The 23,499-nt window shown below is 35.5% G+C and overlaps 1 protein-coding gene across 4 annotated transcripts; it reads right to left on the reverse strand.

Annotated features, from left to right (window-relative positions):
* Positions 1-1,189: 1,189 nt before the first annotated feature.
* On the reverse strand, positions 1,190-23,163 carry LOC114258845 (putative E3 ubiquitin-protein ligase RING1a). 4 transcript variants are annotated; one of them, XR_014335807.1, is made up of 11 exons: positions 22,787-23,158; positions 22,642-22,687; positions 18,077-18,135; positions 11,015-11,096; positions 10,430-10,550; positions 10,289-10,330; positions 8,088-8,570; positions 7,772-7,879; positions 6,913-7,107; positions 1,878-1,992; positions 1,190-1,782 (listed from the first exon to the last, which is right to left on the reverse strand). XR_014335807.1 is itself a non-coding variant. In XM_082878900.1 (10 exons), exons 1-10 carry the CDS (start codon positions 22,983-22,985, stop codon positions 1,960-1,962), a joined length of 1,368 nt encoding a protein of 455 aa, XP_082735026.1. In that variant the 5' UTR covers positions 22,986-23,158; the 3' UTR covers positions 1,190-1,959. The 4 variants fall into 4 exon arrangements, 2 of the variants coding, with proteins under 2 accessions (XP_082735026.1, XP_082735027.1); XR_014335808.1 differs by lacking the exon at positions 18,077-18,135 and having other exon boundaries at positions 22,787-23,163; XM_082878900.1 differs by having other exon boundaries at positions 1,190-1,992.
* Positions 23,164-23,499: the final 336 nt, after the last annotated feature.

The following is a 23,499-nucleotide window of genomic DNA, read 5'->3' on the forward strand; positions in this document are numbered from 1 at the left end:
AAATCCCGCCTTCCCCGAATCCCCCGAATTCAAAACGACATCGTTTCGTCGTTTTGATTTTTTTTTTTTTTTTTTTCCCAGTAACGCAGAAGGAGAAGAAAAAGAAGAAGAAGAAGAAGGAAGAGGAAGAGGAGCGTAGCAGAGAGAGAGAGAGAGAGAACCATTCAACATTATCATCATCATCTCCAGATCTTCATCAACATCATCAACAACAACCATTCAACCAACATCACCATCATCAACACAAAGCCAAAAAAAATAAAAAAAATAAAAAATATCTAGGCTCATCTTCATCAACATCACCATCATCAACACAGCCAAAAACAAAAAAAACAAAAAATTAAGATCGGTGCTCCATCAGGCGGGTGCCCCATCAAATTGGGTCATCGCACCACTCTCCATCACCATCCACCGTCGCACCCTCCATCAGATCGGTGCTCCATCATTGGCAATCGACCCTCTCCATTCCCTCTTCCCTTCTCTTCTCTCTCTCCTTCTCTTTCTCTTCCCCTCTCTTCTTCTCTCTTCTCTCCCTCTTTCTCTTTCTCTCCCTCTTCTGTTTCAGACTACATAAGGAGGAAAAATAAAATAAAATAAAAAAACTATCCTAAACGACGTCGTTTTGAGTAGTCGAAAGATTCGGGAAAGGGTGAATTCGGGTTGAACATCATTTTCCTATATATATATAGATATATTTCTACAATTCACTGATTTTCTAGCGCTGCAATGGTTGGAATTAAACCCAAATATATATATTCCTAAAAAATTAAGCCCCAAAAAGATTCCCTACAATGGCTGGAATCTTGGGGATTGGGCAATGTTCTGGTGTGTACGGATAGTGAACTTCTGATTAAGGGACTCTTGGGGTAAATGATAGCTCAGATAGATATTTCTACAATTGTAGTCTGTAGAGTATATTAAAACTATGCTAGTTTGTCTTTGCAAGTTTAGGTAAATCAAAAGTACATGGAAAAGAGAGGTAAATGGGGTGTATATAATAATATTTGAGTGAAGGATATAATTATAATTTTTTGTGTGGATTGAGAAAATTAATCAATAAATAAATTAATAAGTGTATGTATTGAGAAAAAATGTGTCCTAAATTAATTAAGTGTGTGAAAATAAAATTTCCCAAAGAGAAGAGCTTATGAATTGCTTTAGTAAAAATGCAGAATAGGAAGAGAGGAGCTGGGGTGTTAATACACATACTCACATAGGAAATAACAATCAAAAAGTAAAATATGCATATTACATTGTGGGAGCTGAATAAATTTAACTTCTCAAGTGGAGGATGGACCAGCCCAAACAATGTGGGCCCAATAAAGCCAAAGAAGGCCTTGAGGAGAGCCGAGTTGCATGGAATGGAGATCAAGGATAATGACATTATAAAGGGAGGAGGCATAGCTCAGAAGGAGGTATGAAAAAATATAAACTCAAACCTAGAGGAACATCAACCAGAAAGTTTTCCTCATGTCTAACTTATCTGTCAAAGTGCTAATTCTGACATCCTGACCGGAGCTGTTCCTTTGTTTCAGGTGACTATTGAGGGACTGCTACAAGATCTGCTTGACAAACGAGTATTCCAAATCCACCTACCCACATACATATATATATAAATCCTGCAACTACCAATAACCACACTAGACACTACCACCCTATCCAATCTAACAACTCTCTCTTAATCTCCTCTTCTACTAACCACCAAATGTTCCTTCCAAAACATAGCATATAATTTACTGAAAAGATCCATGGAATTAAAACCCTCAGTAATGTACTGCTGCCCTGCATGTAACTTTAAAACATTGGACACAAGATTTTCATCAGGATCAATAGCAACGTCAGGCATCCCTTCAACAGCAGCATTTATTTAAATCGACCTTCTTTCTCAGAGAGTGATATGGCCCATTCCTCAGCTTGTGTCCTGCAGTATGTTTATGAAGAACTTTTATGATGAACTTCCTAATCTCTCTCCTTCAGCCTATATGCCAGAATCTGAAACAGCTCAGAAAAAAAGAAAAATAAAAAATAAAAAAAAAGTTTTAATCACAAATAAATATTGAAGTGATTCATATTCTTCTTGAAAGCAATTAAGGCAAAATACACCTTTCGGAATGGAGTTCCTCAAATATGGAGTATAAGTATGATAAAAATGTATAGCAAATAACATTTTTAATTAATTAATTTAATTACAATGGGAAGCTCTAGCCTAGTCACGGTACAAGATTTTTCCAACCCCTCATACATATCTCTTTCTTGAAATCTTCAAACGGGAAGAAGAGTTTTCTCTCTCTTGATGATAAACTATGAAGCACGTGTACAGGGAGTATGTTGATACAATTACGGGTATGGCTAGTTACGTTTGTAAAAAATATTTATTTTTGATTTGAAGTAATGCAAAAATTAGTTAAATGATTTAGTTGTTAAAATTCAATCTACAATTCACATTTAATGTCAAAATATAAATTGAAATTAAATGTCATTATTTTAAATAAATTATAAATGATAGGTTAATTTTAAAATCATACTAAGCATTAATTTTACCTATGTATTAGAAGAAAATATTGTTTTAATTGAGGTATGATACGACTTGAGTATGCACTAGGTACATCTAGGATACAACAAAAATTAAGAAGGAAAAATTATGTACGTATTTCGTATACTCAGTACATATACAGAAGTATCATATGAAATACCGGTACCCTCTACTATCAAAATCTTACGATTCGCGATTCGATTCACAATTCCATTTGCAATTTCTACAAAATCAATACAAACCTATTGGTGAATATATTTTAAAAGCGAATCTCTAGTGAATCGCCTGATTCACAATTGATTCACGATTTGATTCATTTTTTACAATTCATGCAATTCTTGAAACTAGGCAAGGTGACCCATGTCTACCTAGCTTTTTGTGCTTGTTATGGAGATTCTGGCTAGAATTTTGGCTGCCAAATCTGCTCACCCAAACTTTAAATTCCACTGGAGATGTGAGAAGACAAAGATTGTCAATCTTTGTTTTGCAGATGACCTGATGATCTTTTGTAGAGGTGATACCTTCACTGTTGGGGCTATTAAGGAGGGCCTTGATGAATTCCAGTCTCTATCTGGGCTGTCTCCTAGCCCAAGTTAAAGCCACATTTTCTTTTCTGGTTGTGAGAAAAAGCTTAGGGATGAGATTACTCAAATTGTTAACTTCAAGGAGGGATTCCTTCCTGTTAGATATTTGGTGGTCCCTTTGATTTCTACTAAGTTGAAAGCTAGTGACTGTAATCAGCTTGTTGAGAGAATCACTACGAGAATTAAGAGTTGGACCAACAAATGTCTCTCCTATGCTGGCAGAGCTCAATTAATACAGTCTGTCTTGTTTTCCATGCAGGTATACTGGTCATCTTTATTCATTCTTCCCAAGAAGATTATTAAAGCCATTGAATCCCTTCTTAGGTCTTTCTTTTGGTCTGGCTGTGAGCTTAGAACCCATGGGGCTAAAGTTTCTTGGGAGAATACCTGTTACCCTAAAAATGAGGGGGGTTTGGGGTTTAAATCTTTAGAAATCTGGAATAAAGTTGCCATTGCCAAGCACGTTTGGTTTCTCTTTTCTGAGGGTGAACAATCAATGCGGTGTCAATGGGTCAAGTCTTGCTTAAAGGCAAGAGCTTTTGGAGGGTTAAAATGCCTAGTGCTCCTTCTTGGGTTTGGAGGAAGATTCTTTCCCTTAGACCTATCATTTACCCTCTAATTAAGCACTGTGTTGGGAATGGGGAAATGATTTTCTTGTGGTTTGATAATTGCATCCCCTTAGGTCTCTGTGGGCTAAGTTTGGGGACTGTATTATTGATGACTCTGCCCTTGGCATGGAGTCTAAGGTCAAAGATATTGTTGATAATACTAGTTGGAAATGGCCTGCTGCTTCCTCTTGGGCTTTGAAGGAATTGATTAAGAGCACTCCTTCTACTCTCCATCCCAATAATGGCCCAGATTCTGTCAGATGGCTTCCCTCCTCTGATGGGTAATTTTCTATCACTTCCACTTGGAATTATTTGAGAAAGTCTGGGGATAGAATATCCTGGGCTGCCATTCTCTAGGGCCCCCATAATATCCCCAAGGCTAGTTTTGTAACTTGGATGGCAATCCTTGGTAGATTGAATACTGGGGATAGACCGAGATTGTTTGGCCTTTCTCAATCTGCCAAATGTGTATTTCGCAAGGACTCATCATCTGTTTTTTGATTGCCTTTTTCTCTTCTAGAATCTGGACTTGTATTCAATCTAAGTTGAATGTCTCTTGGCCTGTTCTTCAATGGCCTGGTGTTACTCAGCTTGTGGCTCTATCTGCTAAAGGTAAATCTATTAGAGCTATTATTGTCAAACTGGCCTTCACTTGCACTGTATATCAACTGTGGATTGCTAGAAATAATAGAATTTTCAGAAAAGAGATGATTCCTGAGAAGGTTATTATTAAATGCATTGTGGATATGATTAGATTTCGTATGATGTCTATGACTAATATTACAAGGCATTCAAGTGATAGCTGGTTCCTGAATTCTTGGAGGCTTCCCCACACCATTCTGAAGACCAGACAGCCTTTGAGTGATGGGAGTTCAGTACATGTGGGTTGAGTGAAGGCGAGCATAAATCTGAGGGGTTATCTAATTTTTTTGGCTATTTTTCGCAGGAAATTGGGCTGTTCTATGTCTGCATTGAGAGGGTGAAATTACCTTATCTGAGGGTTGAGTGTTTATGAGCTATATACACTTCCTAACCATCATCCATGGCCACATTGAGTGCTAACAATTATTTTTTCCTATTGTTCTGTTTCTTTGCAGGTTGTATGGAAAGGATATGTTTTGAGTGCTGTGAGATCCGATATAGTGGGCCGAGTGTTGTGAGAATATATATTGTGTGTTTGTGCAAATATACAGTCACTGATGTGTATTTTCTGCTGTTGTATAGCTGGCACTTCTGGAACTTAAGTAACTGTCTATCTTCGGCAGGGTCTGCTAAATTCTGGACGATGGCAGCAAGGAGGGGGATGGCTGCTTTAGGCGCCTCAAACATGAAGAAAGTTTTTATTTAAATTGTATATATCCGTTGAATCCGATATACTATGGTTCTGTTGTTTGGGTGGAGATTTTGAAATTCTTTTGTTGGCCTACCCTTACAGGCTGTGTAAGGGATAGTCCCTTTTTGTCTCCCTTTTGTATCAGTTTTTGTGCTTATGGAATGTGTTCATGATCCACATATAGTTTGTATGGGGAACCTGAACATATTTAAGGTATCAAATATGTTGTGTAGGAGTTTGTCTACCTACCTGTGATTTAATTCTTAGTTATTTAATTGTTTGGTTTTTCTTATCCTCCAGTTAATAGCTTTGGATTTTTCAAGTTCTTTTTTCTTGGTTTTGATTGTGAGATGTTCTTGTCTCATCTTGTTCTCTGTTGGCCTGCCTCTTTAGGCTGTTTTAGGCTGGTTGTTCTTGTTTGTTTTGTTGGGGTTAGGGCCTGGGGCATGCCCCTTGTATTTGTGTATATTTTCTATTTTTAATTTATGACTTATTCACTCAAAAAAAAAAAAAACATATTTCGATTATTTTTTTCTGCATTTTTTCAGTAAAAATGACATAGGGGGTGTTTGTTTCAGCTTTTCAGAGCCAACTTATGGCTTTTAGCTTTGAAAAAGTTATTTTGGACTGTTTGGTTAAACTTATTTCAAACAGCTTCTGATTCTAGCAGCTTATTTTAACTCAAAAAAGCTGATTCTGAGAAGCTGCTCACCCCTTACTTCTGATTATCAGCTTCTGCTGTGGACATGTTAATTTATGGTTATACTCTTAAATTTTTTTATTTTTTATTTTTTTAAAAATAGAAAAAGACTCAAATGGACTGTAAATTATTATTATTATTTTTTATGAGAAATGTAGACAAACAAAAAATAAAAATTAATTGAAAAAGTTATTTCACAGCTTATTTAACAAACACTACTCAGCAACTTAAATCTATAATCCTACAGTTACACTAAACAGATTAACAACTTCTGATTAAAGTCATAATCTATAATCTGTTAAGCTATAATCTATAAGCTGTTTTAACAGCTACACCAAACGGGGCCATAATATAACTTCTAATAGTGCTTAGTATAAAAATAACCAATATATATACATAATTTGTTGTTATTTTGAGAATTATAAAGTTTTTAATAAGATTCAATCAAATTTAATCAGACCCAACATGTTTTTAACCTTTTACCTTTTAAAGTGCTTTAGGTTTCAAAATAAAGGAGTCCAATTAATTTTTTCTTATTATTAGATCATGGTTATTTGTAAACATATATATATATATATATATATGCTTATGAAATATCTATATCGTTGTTAATTAAAAATTTATCTTTATTTACTTTATTTGTTAAAAATGGTTGATAAGCAATATCTACAAAAGGGAAAAGGTAATATCATAACCTTATATGGGAACCTATGTTAACTTATTACCTATTAGATCACGTGATTATCATTCAAAATAATATTTTCATTGATTTAAATATAAATATTTTATATTTATAAGATACATTTAACATCCAAATTTGTTGATATACTTTTCCAAGTAATTTAGAAAAAGTGACCGAATCTTTACGATTCACAATTCTATTCGATTCACGATTTGAATCCTAATTTGACAACTATGCTGGTACCCGGTAAATACCCAGTACGGGTATAGGTACGGCATGTTTATCAAAATACGTATGCTTGGTAGATGATAAACAATAGAGTAATGCAAGGACCCCAAATGTTTTACCAATGTAGGTCCCACACCCATGTGAAACATTTGGTAAAACATTTGGAGCCCCTAGCATTTTTCTAAACAATATGCACACAACCATATATATATATACACACCCATATATGTGAATGTATACGCACCAAATGGTTCTTATCTTGAGCACAATTGGCTCCCAGCCCTGCCAAAGTTTCACAGCCTTCCAAATTTTGCAGAACATCTTTGTTTTCTGTTGAGGTTGAAGGGTCAAGGGTGGAACGCAGACCATTGGTACTCAGGTCCTTCTTCATCAGTATTTCAATATCTTCAGCCTGTGATTGTGTCTCACGAGAAACATACTGTGCATAACATAAGCATCACACATGCAATAGAAAGTTAGACATGCATTACAAGTGCAGAAAGTTTTATTCTAAGTACAGACACAAAGACATGATACGATACGAGCATGTAAATTTTCAAAAAATGCATGAAACGGCACATTTGAGGACACGTTTAAAATAATTTATATATTTATTATGTGTCATATATGTAAATATTTTATATTTATTTTATGTTAAATACTTAATTCATCAGCCTCTAGATATGCTATTTTAGTAAAAAAATTTATATGTGTCTACATCCCCAATCTATCCCAAGTGTCCCAGCATGTCCGACACCGATCCGGAACATGCCCAGCATGTGTTCCTGTACATGACCTTCAGAGAGATGTCCATGCTTCATCAGTTTATTAAGATTAGGGTCAAGGTTCAACCAGCTCTGTAATCTTACTTTGCAAATGATGGCTTGATATTATGATTGCATTAATGCATAGTTTAAAATGACGGTGGGATGAGTGCATCACCAGCCAGCTTGAGAAAACCATTGCAGAAAATAAGTCGTCATCCTTTATTTTAGGATTTTTTTTTATTTTTTATTTTCATGCTCATAATTGTATAGTGGTATCCTGGAACAATATTCCATATTTACCAAGTCATGGAGAAAGATGATAGAGACAGTACTCACTTCTTTGAGGCTTTCGACAGAAAAGCATGGTCGGCAACAGAGGTACAGCTGCTTCGAACTTCCCGTGCTTTGTTTGTCCAAAGAAATAAGCGTGAGATGAACATCTAACTGCAAATAAAAAGAAAATTTGCAAACAATGTAAAGCCACAAACAGAAATCACAAATGTAATCTACACAGTTATTGAAACATGAGAACTAAATGAAGATGTTATGGCATCAAAACTGAAGTATTCAAGAAAACTTTCTGGATGACATACTGTTCACTCTCAGGTAACCTAAACTCTGACTAAGCAAGGATTCAACAATCTAGCTATACCTCATCGTTCTCCTTCGCATTTTCGAGGTATTTAGTCAGCTTCATTATGCGGGTGTTCCGGACACTCTTGCTCCGAGCACCACCTCCACCCCAAGCAAGCATTTCTGTGCTCCGCACAAGCCCAGAAGTACCTTTGCTTTCTCTGCTTGCTTCTAAGTCATTTTCATTGCCTCCACCATCTGAATTTGCAGCTGATGGAGAAGGCTGGGAGGACTGTGCTCCTGCCTTTCTCTTGTACCTCCTCTGCTTAATTTCTGTTGACTGCTCATCAGTCGAAGATGAATCTTTGTTCGCATCATGATTATTTTCATCTTCATTGTCATCAGATCCTTCACGCTCAGTTCCCCTGGTGTTTCTTCTTCTTCTAGAATATTTGCGTGGTAATCTAGAACCTGATGTAGATTCTATATCTTTACCTGTTTTGCGCTTAGTTATCAGTGCTTCAGATTGTCGACGAAAAATCTGGGCAATTGATGCCTGAATCTGTACAAAAATATATTGAAGTAACAAACCAGGAACAAGAATGAAAATATACAGTATGCTAATGCACCCAAACCCAACGCGAGGAATTCAAACACAAAAACACACACACAAACACAAAAAAGCAGTCGATTTGTCGCTCAAGCCATTTACGAAAAGGAAAACTTAGCCTATTCTCTATAGAACGTGTCAATAAAATTCCCAAACAAAATAAACATATAACATTCATCATAGAGATGGCAAATTAGATTAAAGGATCACTGTATTTTATTATTATTATTTTTTTTTTCACAAGATTCCTTCATATGAAATAATGGTCAAGTATATATGGGTTGCAATTGAAATATATATATATATATATATAGAGAGAGAGAGAGAGAGAGAGAGAAACTTGAGTTGCCAATCCCAGATGTGATGGACAAATGATCCAATGCTCTAGAGTCTATGACCTGATGGCCCTCGAGGCCTAGGACAATGTAACCATTAATATAAATCAAGTTCACAATTCAAGCACCAATGATGTTGATCAAAGAAGCACCAACACGTGACATGACATGGACACACAATTTTTTTTTAAAAATGCAGGATGCGACATGTTGGATACACATGCAAAACATAGAACTTTATATATTTATTATTATCCATCATATTTTTTAATATTATATTTTTATTTAAATCAAATATTAAAGTTCATCAAATTCATCAACCTTGAATATGCTATTTCAATAAATAAATAAAAAGTAAGAAAAATATTTTTTTTTATTAAAAAAGGGTCCCAGCATGTCGTTAGTGTGTCCCTAGTGTGTCTGCAACATGTCCGTGGCATGTCCCAGCTAGGGGTGTGCGCGGTGCGGTTTGGCGATTTGAGAGTAAAATTATAAACCAACCCATGAATGGCGAATAACCAAATTCTTAAATAATCATCAAGCATTTGCATAATATTTTTCATATATGTAACACAAACTAATTTTACATAATATTTTTCATATATATAACTACTAATTTGCAATATATTTTACATCTTAAAACTCTCTCAAACTCATTTTTACTTTGATATTTGATTATATATTTAAATATATATATATATATATATATGTATTTCAAAGTTTAATCCGCGGTAAGCGGATGGATCAGTGCAGATCGGTGCGGTTTTATCGGATTGAGCACTATTTTACACAGCCCTAGTCCTAGCATGTCCAAGTCTCTCCAGTGTGTCCAACACTAGTATGTGACCTCCGGAGAGGTGTTCATGCTTCATAGATGTTGATGCTTGAAAATAAACAAAAAAATAATTGCCTACCAAGTTCCACAAGCTACGATGGCCTCTCCATCAAGGCACTTAATTTAGCAGCCAAGCTGATTAGAGAAAAATTCAAACAGTGACAATTTACAATCTAAAATATGGTGTGCTGCGGATGCAGCACCTATTTTACAACACTAGTTGGAATTTTACATGGAGTTTGCAACTCATATGTCTTTGATGATAGTCACAGACGCTTTTACAATCTAAAATTTGGATAAACAAACAAGGTCAAAGATAGGTGGCATATGGAAGAAGACATTCAAACCCATCATGATGGTTACGGTGTCTACGATTAGGAACCATCACAAGTTTATAAGTGACTGCTGCTCTGTACTCAAAATCCAAATGGTGCAAAAAAAACAAACAAGCACGGCAGATGCACATTTGCTAACATAAAGCACTTATCCTCACGTCTTACCTGCTTATTGCGAGTCTTTTCCTCTTCATGAAAAGCCAGTTCCTGAAATCAGATATTCAGAAAATGACTTAACAACTCTCATTACACAAAATGAAATGTGAATAGCAAAGTACCCAGACCGCATCTTGAATATATTTCTACCTCCTCTTCATATTTCTCAATATCATCATATAAAATGTCAATCAGAGCATCAAATCGTGGATCATCTCTCAAAGAACGTCGACTGGCACAGTGTGTGCGGCAAGCAGGACACTCATTGTTCCTGTAACAGAAGGTCAATTATCAAGCTAAGAGATGAAATCTAATTGTCGTAGGATTTAAATTAACTATAAGCCAAGATGTACAATTATGTCCCGAATCAAATGATGATCTAAGAAGCACGGACATACACACATGACACGATATGAACACAACATGGACACACCAAAATGAGAATTTTCAAAAAAATGAAGGACACAACGCATGGGACACGTGCAAAATATATAATTTTATATATTTATTATGTCATAGAAGAAAAAATAATTGTTATATACCATGTACATGAATATATAACTCAAAAATAATAATTTGTAGAGTCTAAAGAAGGAGAACAAGCATAAATTTACATTATTTTGTTTTATCATTGGATTCCAAGTTATTTTATTCAAACTTGTAAAACACGTTATCCTCTTAGAAGTGTATGTGCTTCTTAGATGATGATAATATTGTAATAGTTTTGTTACATACCCCATACGCATTGACTTGTCAATGCACTCCCTGCAAAAGCGGTGCAAGCATTCCATCACAGTTCTTGTTTTCTTAATGATCCCTGCAAAAGGCAAAAGCAAAGTTACTTACATCTAGTTTATATGTATCATGGATGTTGAGAGGGAAAAAAGGCACAAAGGCCACTAATAAGGAAGTGAGCTGCCAGAGTCCACAAGAAATGCACCAACTAGAGAAATACAATATAGACCGAACAAAAATATAAAAAATATCTCTAACCTTCTCAGAGAAGAATAAAAAGATTTAAATCCCAAGGACAGGCATATGTTCATTATGCCATGGGAAAGGGAAGACGTAAGTTTAGAAACACGTGAATCTTCTTCACGTTGCAGGAGGGGAATGAAAGGATCAAGAGGATTTGATAAGTTGACAGACGTGTGTGCAAATTTGTCACATCCTAATCCAGTTTTCATCCTATTTTTATAATTTACTGCAGCCCCATGCTTGTAGTACATGTCTATGTGTCATATCCATGCAACACAGATTCACACTCTTGTTGGCTCATCTTGCGCAACCACAAGGTTAAAAGTAGCTTTTGTCTTTTCACGGAAGCACACACAAATAGTCACCTCTACCACTGAAATTCATTATATTCTGGAAATCCCCCCAGAAGAAGCTGCATTGCTTTATTTGTCTACATTATACGTTAACTATGAAGCACGGACACCTGTTCGGAGGTCGCATATAGGTGTCCAACACATGTCAGACACGCTAGAAAGAGTTGGACACGCTGGGACACTTTGGACAAGTTGCGGACACATTGGGCCATGCTGAGGACACGCTAGGGACCTATGTTACCCAGAACGTAAATTGTTTCGGCACATGGAATGGAAACAGAAACGGAAACGGAAACGAGGTAGGCCACATGCTCTAAAATGTGGTATGATAGGAGTAGATTTACATATATTACACTTAAGAATTTAAAGCACTTCTAGAGTAATTTTCTTTTAACTATTAGATATCCATTTTTTTTTTTTCTTCACGTAACAAATCATTTTTATTAAAATTATGATCCATTTTAGATGTGTTTGTCTTGTCAAAACTTAACTCACCTTAGATTTTAGTTCATATATTTGATTTTTTGTCTCCTAAGGTAACATTGAAGGAAATATATTGGGAAAAAAACTTTTGGGATCATTTCGGATTACTAAATTTACAATTTTGGAACGAAAGTGTATCATATTTCGGAATGTGCGTACCAATACATAATTCGCTAGACTATTAGTTTTTTTTGGTAACATAGCTAGGGACACGTTGAGTACTATTTTTTTCAAAAAAAAAAAATAATAACAATAATAATAATAATAATTTATTATTTTTTACTAAAATAGCATACCTAAGGCTGATAAATTTGATAAAATTAAATATTTGACATAAAATACATATTAAATATTTTAAAATATACATATAATAAAAATATATGTTTTGAACGTATCTCCAATGTGTCGTGTCCTGTATTTTTTGAAAATTTACATGTCCACTTGTCTGTGTCATATCCGTGTCTTGTCACATGTCTGTGCTTCTTAGTACGTCAATATATACTTATAAAGAAGATAAGTCAAATTGTGATTTCACAATAAAGAACAATATGTGGAATTTAAAGATATAATATAACAACAATTAACAGCATGAACATAAGAAGTCACAACATTTAACTCACTGTTATCTAAGGATGCACTGAGGTGTGATGGTCCCTTGGGGACTAGGCATGAGGTGCACTGGAGCGCATGTTATAGATATTCCATAGATTTTTTTTTTATGATTATGAGAAATTCATTGTATACTAATCAATGACATGTATTTTTACATAAGATTATTACCACCCAGTACAGTACATTGTACTTAATAACATGGATCACATCAATAAATTCAAATGACACAAATTTAAACCAAGCAATTAAACAATTAAAAACAATTAGGCAATTACAGAATCAAGCAATTAATATTATAACAAATCAACTCATATGAAGAAACTAAAATCAATGGAGTGCACGTGAGGTCATATGATATTTTCCCAACAATAAATACTTGGGCTACAAATTGTTGTTTAACCATTGTCACTATCTATAAGGAAAAATGTAAAACAAAAAAAAAATGGTATGTAAGACAAATAAAAAAGCCTTGTAATATATCTTCAATTTGTTGTCTAGGGATCTTCCGATTACCGCAAGAATATGGGTACTAATCGAAACAAGACACTTCTTGTTGAAGAAGTTGAGGAACATGGTGACTATGAGAGTGCTCCAATTTATGATACTTCGGACAATATTGAAATTGGTGGAGACAGTGATGAAGAAGAGGGTTTTGCTCTTATGTTAAAGAAGACGCTTCTATCACTAAAGCTAGGAGCCAAGAAGATTGGTTGCGCACCAGTATTTTCTATACCACTTGCAACATTGGTGGACATGTTTGCAACATGATCATTGATAGTGGAAGTTGTGAGAACATGGTTTCTCAAGAGGTGGTGGCTAAACTCAACATTCCGGTAGAGGACCATCCCTATCTTTATTCTCTATCTTGGTTCAAGAAAGGCAATGAGATCAAGGTAACCAAACGGTGTTTGATTTCTTTTTCTATCCAGAAGAAATATTTCGATGAGGTTTAGTGTGATGTAGTGCCCATGGATGCTTGTCACATTCTACTTGGGCATCCTTGGCAATATGACCGGCAATCTTTGCATGATGGCCAACGGAACACTTACACCGTTATCAAGGATGATAGCCATTTTACATTGCTTCCAATGAAGGAGAAGGTTGCTTCTAAGCCATCTTCTAGTTCTACCACCTTGCTTGCTTCCAAGGAATTTTTGGAAGAAACTCGGGATTTTGGGATTATATTAGCTTTGATTCCAGTTGTGCATACGAATGCTACTAAGGAAAAGGTTGACGTGACTACTCTTTTGGAAGAGTATGTCGATGTCTTTCTCCAAGAGCTACCTCCCGATTTGCCTCTTATGCGTGACATCCAACATCGAATTGATTTGGTACTCGGGTCAACACTTCCAAACAAACTGGCCTATCGCATGTCACCAAAAGAGAAAGAGGAGTTGCAACAAGAAATAGAAGAGCTTTTGGCTAAATGGTACATCCGGCAGAGCCTTAGTCCTGGTGGTGTTCCGGCCCTTTTGACACCTAAGAAGAATGGATCATGGCACATGTGTGTGGATAGCCGCGCAATCAACAAAATTACTATCAATCAACAAATGTTGCAACCACTTTTAGGTGTTTGTGTAGTGGTTTACTTTGATGACATCTTGATCTATAGTCGAAGCTTGGAAGAACATTTGTGCCACCTTCGGCAAGTCTTTTAACTTTTGAGGCGAGAAAAGTTCTATGGCAACACCAAGAAGTGTACCTTTGCCATTGATCAAGTCATCTTCTCGAGTTATGTTGTGTCTTCTCGTGGGGTGCTTATGGACATGGAGAAAGTCCAAGGCGATTGTGGATTGGCCTACTCCTAGTATCCATGCAGTGTGGAGTTTTCATGGGTTGGCTACTTTCTATAGGCAGTTTATCAATACTTTAGTAGCCCCACTGCTCCTTTAACTAACATTCTCAAGCTCAAGACTTTTGAATGGAACAGGGAGGTTGCCGCTAGCTTCCAACTTTTGAAGGAGATGCTTACTGAAGCTCTAATTTTGGCACTACCAGACTTTGGCAAAACCTTTGAACTTGATTGTGAGGCTTCAGGATTGGGCATTGATGGCGTCCTTAGCCAAGAAGGGCGGCAAATGGCCTTCTTCAGTGAAAAGTTGTAAGGGGCTAGGCTCAAGTATTCTACTTATGACTTCGAATTTTATGCCATCATCCAAGCCATCAAGCACTGGAGCTACTAGCTTGCTTATAAGAAGTTCGTGCTCAACACCAACCATGAGGCCCTCAAGTACATCAATAGCTAATCCCACCTCAACAAGAGATGCCAAATGGGTGGCTTACTTGCAACAATTTACATTCTCTTTGCAACATAAATCAGGGGTTCTTAATAAAGTGGCTGACGGCTTGAGTAGGTGAACGACTCTTTTGATTGAGATGAAGAATGAAGTTGTGGGTTTTGATGAGTTTAACTCATTCTATGCAAGTGATCCCTACTTCTCCAAGATTTTTGACGCTTTGCAAAGAGGGGATAGGGCTACTTATCCAAGTTACGTGATTAGGGATGACTTCCTCTTCCATGGCCTTAAGTTGTGTGTGCCTAGTTGTTCCTTGAGGACAAATTTGTTGATTAAACATCACATATTGGGACATTTTGGCAAAGACAAAACCCTTAGGTTTACTTCAAGATGTTATTATTGGCTAGGCATGACAAAGGATGTGGGCAACCTGTGAAACGATGTCAAATTTGTCAGAGACGCAAAAGGACTGCAACTAATGCAGGATAATATATGCCTTTACCGGTGCCGAATGGTCCTTGGCAATGCATTAGTATGGACTTTATGTTGGGTTTACCTCCTACACAAAGGAGGAAGTGGTGGATCATTTGTCCAAGATGGGACATTTTATACCTTGCAAGAAGACCATGGATGCTACAAATACTCCTAACCTCTTCTTCAAGGAAGTCTATAAGTTGCATGGGGTGCCTACCTCTATTGTGTCTGATAGAGATACTAAGTTCCTTGCTCACTTTTGGAGAATTTTGTGGAGGAAAATTGGCACCGACTTGAACTTTAGTACTACATTTCATCCTCAAACCGATTGCCAAACGAAGGTGGTGAATCGAAGTCTTGGCAACTTGTTGAGGTGTCTTGCGGGAGATCATCTCAAGAGTTGGTATGGTATTATTCCTTTGGCCGAGTTCGCTTACGATTCATTGATCAACCATACCATAAATACTTCTCCCTTTGAAGTAATTTATGGAATGAAACCTTCAAGTGTTATGAACTTGGTTCCTTCGGCTATCTCAAGGAAGGGAAACGTTAAAGCGAAAGATAGGGCTACACTCATGAAGAATGTGCATGCTCAAGTTACGGCCCAAATTGAAAAGTTCAATGCCAAATACAAATTGGCCATTGATTTGCATAAACGGAAAGTTTGAGGTGGGGGATCATGTGTGTGTGTGTTGAGCAAAGAAAGGTATCCTCATGGTGCTTACACCAAGTTAAGTGATAGGAAGGTGGGTCCTTGTGAAGTTTTGAGCAAATTCAACGACAATGCTTATCAAGTCAAATTGCCGCCTCATTTGGGAATCTCCAATGCCTTTAATATGCAACACCTTGTGCCTTATTTGCCGGATGATTCTTGTCTCAACACCGCTTCTATCATTGTAGATTAGTTTCCTTTGTGAAATTTGTTTATATTGTACTTTCTAGTTTTGGTTTCACTTCTAGTGCATTAATTGTGCTTTGCTTGTCTTCACTTGAGGACAAGTTCTTTTGAGTGAGAGAGTATGACGTAGGATATCATGTGCATAGCATGTGACAGTGGAGGGAAATTGTAGCCTATATCTAGAAGAGGCATAATCACTTGTAACCAACTTTTAGATATTGAACATTGATTGTTTGAGATATTTCTCTCTAAATTCTCTCTCATGTTCTTGATTGGGCCCATCATCACAAGTAATATATTTTTCAATAAATGCGATCAAATAACTTGTTACAAAATCATCTTCTATCCTATTACACAGTTTAGTTTAAAAAATATTAATAGTTGAAAATTTATGTTTCAATCAATAAAATAATAATTCTTTTCAATAAGTGAAATTAAATTTTATGAACTCATTTTTAAGAATGCAATGTTGAATGTAAAAATATTTTCATTTCCAAAGAATATTCCATTTTTAGAGAACAAACAAACAAGAATGAATGAAAAATAAGGTGCAGGAGCAAATTAAAGTTTGATTTATAGAAGAAGAAAAAAAAAGCATAAATAGCATACGAACAGAAAACCAAGAATAGTAACAAACAAGAACAAATGGAAGAACATAAACAACTCTAAATAATACAAAAATATAACAAATAACACAAATAACAAACAAAATGGATTAATATGCAAATAATTAGGAAGTGCGAACCTTTATAATTTTGAGAGTGTGAACTGAAGTACACTAATTTGAAATTACCTTACTAATTACTAGTATAATATAGAGTTTTTAAAAAATTTGAGGGTGCAACCATGAACTTGCTAATTATCCTTGGGTATTTGATACCATGAACTTTATCCATTGGAACACGTTAATCATGTGGTTAACTACTTTATTATTCGTTTCCCCATTTTGCTTACCAACTATACAGTGTATAACCTAAGTAGCACATACATGGACACGATATGGACACGATGATACATCGATTTTTTAAAAAGTGCAAGACATGGCATGCGTGGGACATCTTAAAATTTTATATTTTTACAACCTATTAAAATATGTAACATAACACTAATTATATTAAAAGGCTATATAATTCATATCTTAAACATCAAGATATCATTCACGTAACAATTACATTATAAATAATGCAGAACGATTATAGAACATTTTAATGCACATGATGTATTCCCCTTATAAATGTTTTAAAACATGATTAAAGTGTGCATGATGTGTTCACCTTATAAATGTTTTAAAACATAATTAAAGTGCATAAGTTATGTTTTGAAGATTGCAAAATGTGGTTATTATGAAGGAATTCATCACATAGGACGTGTTCAGAGGGTCCACGAAGTGTCACCTAAGTGTCCACGAAGTGTCAGTAAAGTGTCTGATATTATAAATTTTATTTTTAAATTAAGACAGGTTGAAGAAATGTCAAGCACACCTTTTAGAGTGTCTAAAGAGTGTCGGACACGACACGCTTCCTCCTCAGAAGTGTCTGTGCTTCTTAGTGTATAAGTTTACAAATCATATTTATGGAACCAAAAGTTTTACATTACAATGTGCAAAAACATTTTCAGTTCTCACATCCTAGCAAAAGTTTCAAAACAAGTGCCTAGACATTTTGGACATAAATACTGATGTTTAAATTAAGATGCAGAAAAAGATTTGCAAACAGCATACTAGAAAAAGGATTGAAACAGTAGAAAAGCATAATAACTTTACCTAGACATATTGGACATTGTACGTATGTACGAAGTGCTGGTAGTTCCACAAGAACCCATCTGTAAAAAGACGAAGTTAATAAATAATACCCAATCAACAAGAAAATCACATTGGTCAACATGATCAGCCATCATTCAAGCCCATTTGTAAAAAGACAGTTAATAAATAATACCCAATTGACAATAAAATTGACATTGATCAACAAGATCAGCCATCATTCAAGCTCTTGGGAAAAAAGAGAAACAAAAGGTGAAGTGCAGTTGCACCTCTGCGTCAAAATTGCTTAATTGGACACACTAGACCTTGGAAGAAAAGAGAAAACAAGATACTGAGTTCGTACATGTTAGACACCGCATTAATTTGGTAGTAATTTGACTACGTTTCAGATTTTTTACTAAGACAATGTAGACTTAAGTCAATAATTGCAGTACTTGTTATGAAACTACCAGTTACTCTTGTTTTATAGCCATCGTCACCATATAACAAAAGATAAGAGTTCTTAGCATGAACATACCTCAACAGCCATCACTGATGTCATCCAGCTTTAGGATACTAGGATGATCCCACCTACAAGTTTACAATTGATCATGTGGTGGTTTAGATCAAGCTAGATTATAGATTTAGGTTTTTGCAAGGCATAAGGAATGTTATAAGCTTTCTTGATGGGAACGGGTTGCAATTGGCTTGGTTTCCAAAGAGAAGAAGAAGAAGATTCTATAGGATTTCATCTTACAAAGTTTAAGCAGAATGGCACAAACTTGATCTTTCCCATCATCGTATTTGGGCCTGCTGTTGGATTCCTTAAAACCTGGGCAGTGTAGGATCTTGTTGTAAATAGATTTTAGAGGAGATTGGCAAGATGCAAATGTTAATACCTCTTAAAAAGGGGTAGACTTACTCTAGTTAAGGAGTACTTAACCTAGCTTGCCTACAAATTTTATGTGTCTGTTTGTCATTCTTTCATTTGTTGTTAAAAAGTTGGAAAGACTCTGAGGGATTTGTTGTAGGGAATAACAGAAGAATTCAAGTATCAGTTGGAAGAATGGGACACACTTTGTTCGCGGAGATGGATTGAGTGTTTGGAAGTTAAATGTTTCTAACGAAACTTCATTGGAGAAGTGGTTGTGGAGCTAGAAAAAGTGTGTGCACTGTGTGTGTGTGTGTGTGTGTGTGTGTGTGTGAGAGAGAGAGAGAGAGGGAGAGAGAGAGAGAGAGAGAGGATGGAAAAGAGTGGTATCCTTTAAGTATGGGCGTGATTGGGGGAGTTGATGTCACGCCCCCAGATTTTTAAGATTAGTTAGGCATAATCTAATTAACCTAAATGAGATAATAAATATATGATTTTGATTGAATAGTAATTCTTGAAAGAAAAGTGCCATTTTGATTGATGGTTCCGGAGACCAGATGATTTTTCTATAGAAAACGAAGTGAATAATTCAATTTGAGAGAAATAATTAAAAAAAAAAATGCTGAAAAATCCTTTGTGATCCATTTTGAGAGATTTACAAGTTTAAAAATAAGATTGCTCCTATTTTCCTTTATAAAATATCACATAGAAACTCTCTCACCTCTGCATCAAATGTTTAACCATCTCAACTCATGCATGGCATACAAACATAAAGAGCTGCAAATTTAGCTACCATATTTAGAGTTACGTTTACAGACCAAGGTTATAGAGCATCTTACAAATCATCAAAACGGACAAGAGCGAACTACCTAAGGTCTCTACATAGTCAACAAGGAGTTTCAAAATATCGCATATGCATGGGTCATCAGGCTAGCTATGCATTTATTATTACACATTTAACTCTTTAAAACCAACAGTTATCCTCCCTTTACATTTTTCTCATTTTACAATTTTTTTTCTCTCATTAAATCCATTCAAGCATCACTTTCAAAATATAGGATTTCAAATCAAGAAAATAGTACTTCTTTGTGATCCATTTCGAGAGATTTTCAAGTTTAAAAATAATTTCCTTTACAAAATATACATAGTAACTCTCTCACTTTTACGACAAATGTTTAACCATCCCATTTTATGCCAAACATAATGTCAAATTTTTTTAACAAATAAAATGAATTACACATATAATTTCAAACCTTAATTTGCAATCCATTAAAATGTATAAAATAAAAAATAATCATTATAAGCAAATATTCCTACGGATCAAATAAAGTGAATAGTTTTTAAGTACATATCTACTTAGTCATCTATCAAAGTGATACTTGACATTTGTATCTAGAACAAATGCAAAATAAACCATAATAATAAAAGAATAAACAATTTTATCTAGAACAAATGCAAAATAAATCACAATAATAAAAGTAGAAACAACAAAATAGAAGTCCCAATTTAAAACGTATCTCAATTTAATCAAAACCCATTACCTCCATCTCAAAAAATATAACCCATAAAAATTAATGACCATAAATTAAAGAGAAGCAATACTTGGAATTAGTTCATGCCATAAAGAATAATAATTGTGAATTGAGAATAAAGGGGCAGTGCAATTTTGGGAAAGGATTAGAGGCATAGAACAATTTTAGATATTTTTTGTTCCTTCATTTGTTTGCACACGAGAGAGAGAGAGAGAGAGAATAATTTTTTTTCCCAACAAAGTGAGAAAAGGACAGGGTGCTGGGAGGTTATTATATGTGCTAGATAGTGGAAAGAAACATAAAGAGACAATGGGGAAAGTTTAGATGTGTTGGAATTGCTCGTAATTAGTTCAAGCCATAGAGAATAATAATTGCGAATTGAGAATAAAGTGGCAATGCAATTTTGGAAAAGGATCAGAGGCGTGGAATAATTTTAGGTATTGTTTGTTCCATCATTTGTTCACAGGAGAGAGAAAGAGAAGGTATTTTTTTCCCAAGAGTGAGAAAAGTAGAGGGTAGGAGGTTATTATATATGTTGGATAGCGGAGAGTGAGGGAAGTTTAGATGTGCTGAAAGTTTCCTAGCCACAAATTAAAACTTTTGTTAACAAAAAAATAAAAATAAGAACTTTTTTCTAAAACTAATATTAATGTGTTTACTATCAAGAGCCTTAACTATTATAACTGTGAAAACCGAACTCTCTGGCAAGTCATATATACATGGGTTCGCCAGAATGTGGGAGGGGCCATGGCCAACCTAGTCCAAGCCATGGTTCTGTCCCTGTGTTATGTAGAGAGGTGCTCTATTGGGAATTGGCTAAGGTGATGAGGCTCATGGACAGGTTGTACAAGGTATCCATTATTGGGGATGGCCAGGACTTGCTAAGATAGAATCTTTCTAGATCAAGTTGCTTTCAAGTGAAATCCTTTTATGTGGTTGTGTTTTGGTGACACATTTCTTCATTTCCATGGTGAGCGATTTGGGAATCCAAGGCTATCCCAAATGTGGCATTTTTTGCTTGGTGTGTAGCTCATGGTCAGATTCTTGCCATTAATAATCTATCCAATGAATGTAAATGATACAAATTAATGTTGTATGTGCAAACAGGAAGTTTAATGTGTCAGAATAGGCATGTGTGGAATTTGTTTGACCAGATACGCTATAGGCAAACAAAAAGAGTTTACGGGTGAGCATAATGTACATATTCTAAAAATGTCATTAAAGGAAAAATAACAAATAGGGATTGCAAACAATTTAACAAACACGTCATCAGAAATCATTGAACTCAACAAAATGTGGCCTTGTCCCAACCATTAGGGATCATCTACAAGATTCTCTTATCTACATGAAAAATCTTGTATCACCAAGCAGGCAAAAGGCCAAGCCCAGTGCAACAGGAAAGGACATTTTATTCATTAACTCACCAGAAGGAAAGATGTGACTTTCACAAGTTTGATTGTTCTTTTGTCGTCAAATGGAAAGTTAGCACGTAAGGATTTTCTGGTATTCCGTGAAAGATGCCAAAGGATATTGCATGGCAACATTGCAAAAGAGTTCGTTACAACTATTTAAAACTTATTCAAATACCACATGAAGATGGGAAATCAAAATTGTGAAGATGGGAAATCATAAATTTACATTTAACAGAATCTTACAAACTGGCCCCAACAATTATATTTTAAAATTAGGGGAAATTATAAATCTGTGCACATGACCAAACACATGGGGTTGCCCTCTTTCTGCGTAAAAGTTGCACCCCAAGAAGATTCTCACCCTATAGTAAATATTTGCCCCACTTCCGCTGAATAGTAACTTCCCTTAAAATTATAGCCATACAACCTCTCATGCATTAATCAAGCACAATGGAAAGGGCAAAGCAAGGCCGAAATCAACTTCATTCACCCAATAAACCAAAATTATCCAAACACATTCATCGATCCCTGAGGAAAACCAGCAGTAGTCAATTCAATTTATTGCTATACTCCATACATATACATCAGTGCTCAGAAATGATCATAAGAAAAGCAAAATCTAGCAGTAGCAATTAAGATATCAGAGACATTGAACATATAGAAAGACATTCAACCTGACCACTAATCAAACAAGAAAGCAAAGCAAAAATCAAAATGAAGCACATCCAAACATATATATATATATATATAGAGAGAGAGAGAGAGAGAGAATACTCGGATTGGTTTGCAGTGTCGTCAGAAGAACAACTTCCATCAGAATCTGAGAAGTATCAATTGAAACCATAAACGATCGTCAATCAAAAACAAATTCATATATATCGAGCGTGAAGAGATAAACAAACAAGATACGATACGTTACCCTCATCTTCAGAGTCTTCGTCCTCTTCTTTCACTTGTTGTTCTTCTTCATCTTGTCCGTAGTCTCGCTCATCTTCATCATCATCTTCAGCTCCTCGTTGGCGTCGCGATTGCTTGCGGCGGGAGGGCTGTTGCTGAGAGGAGTCGTCGTGGTGAGCAAGATTATTATCTGAAGACGAATTACGCTTCTGTGAAGGCATTGATGATTTGTTCGACTTCTGGGCTCTGTCTGTGTAGAGCGAGAGAAAGACGAGAGAGAGAGAGAGAGGGGGAGGCGGAGCAGAGAAGAAAAGAAAGGAGAAGAGGAAGAAGAGGACGTGTATGTTGGACCTGGGGATCCTGCTGTCACAGCAGGGTCCTGTGGTGTCGCAATGTGGACTCATATGGTAAAAAAATAAATAAATAAATTGATTATATATAGGGTGAATAGATTATTTAAAAAAAAATAGATATTTATAGTTTTATGACACAAGCACAATCAATTTTTTAAAACATAAATAAGATTTAAAAAAAAAATTAAACAATTAGAATTGGATAATAGGATTATAGATTTTTAATTAATTTAATTTTTTATAAGAATGATATACTCAATCCACTACAAAAAAAATTATTTTTTGCGACGGCAAAACACCGTCGCAAATAATCCAAACGCCGTCTCAAAAGCTATTTGCGACGGTAAATTTTTTTTTTGCGACGGCAAGTGGGGGTCGCAAC

The sequence above is a fragment of the Camellia sinensis genome, chromosome 7 (genome assembly GCF_055761805.1).
Source record: "Camellia sinensis isolate YWXY chromosome 7, ASM5576180v1, whole genome shotgun sequence".
In the NCBI taxonomy this organism is placed as follows: Eukaryota; Viridiplantae; Streptophyta; class Magnoliopsida; order Ericales; family Theaceae; genus Camellia; species Camellia sinensis.

Excerpts from the sequence above, each read along its gene's own strand:
- LOC114258845 (XM_082878900.1), bottom strand. The coding sequence starts at position 22,985 with ATGCCTTCACAGAAGCGTAATTCGTCTTCAGATAATAATCTTGCTCAC. Across the intron at positions 22,688-22,786 it reads CGAAGACTCTGAAGATGAGG|ATTCTGATGGAAGTTGTTCT; the intron begins GTAACGTATCGT and ends GATACTTCTCAG. Across the intron at positions 18,136-22,641 it reads GACACTGCAAACCAATCCGA|ATGGGTTCTTGTGGAACTAC; the intron begins GTATTCTCTCTC and ends GTCTTTTTACAG.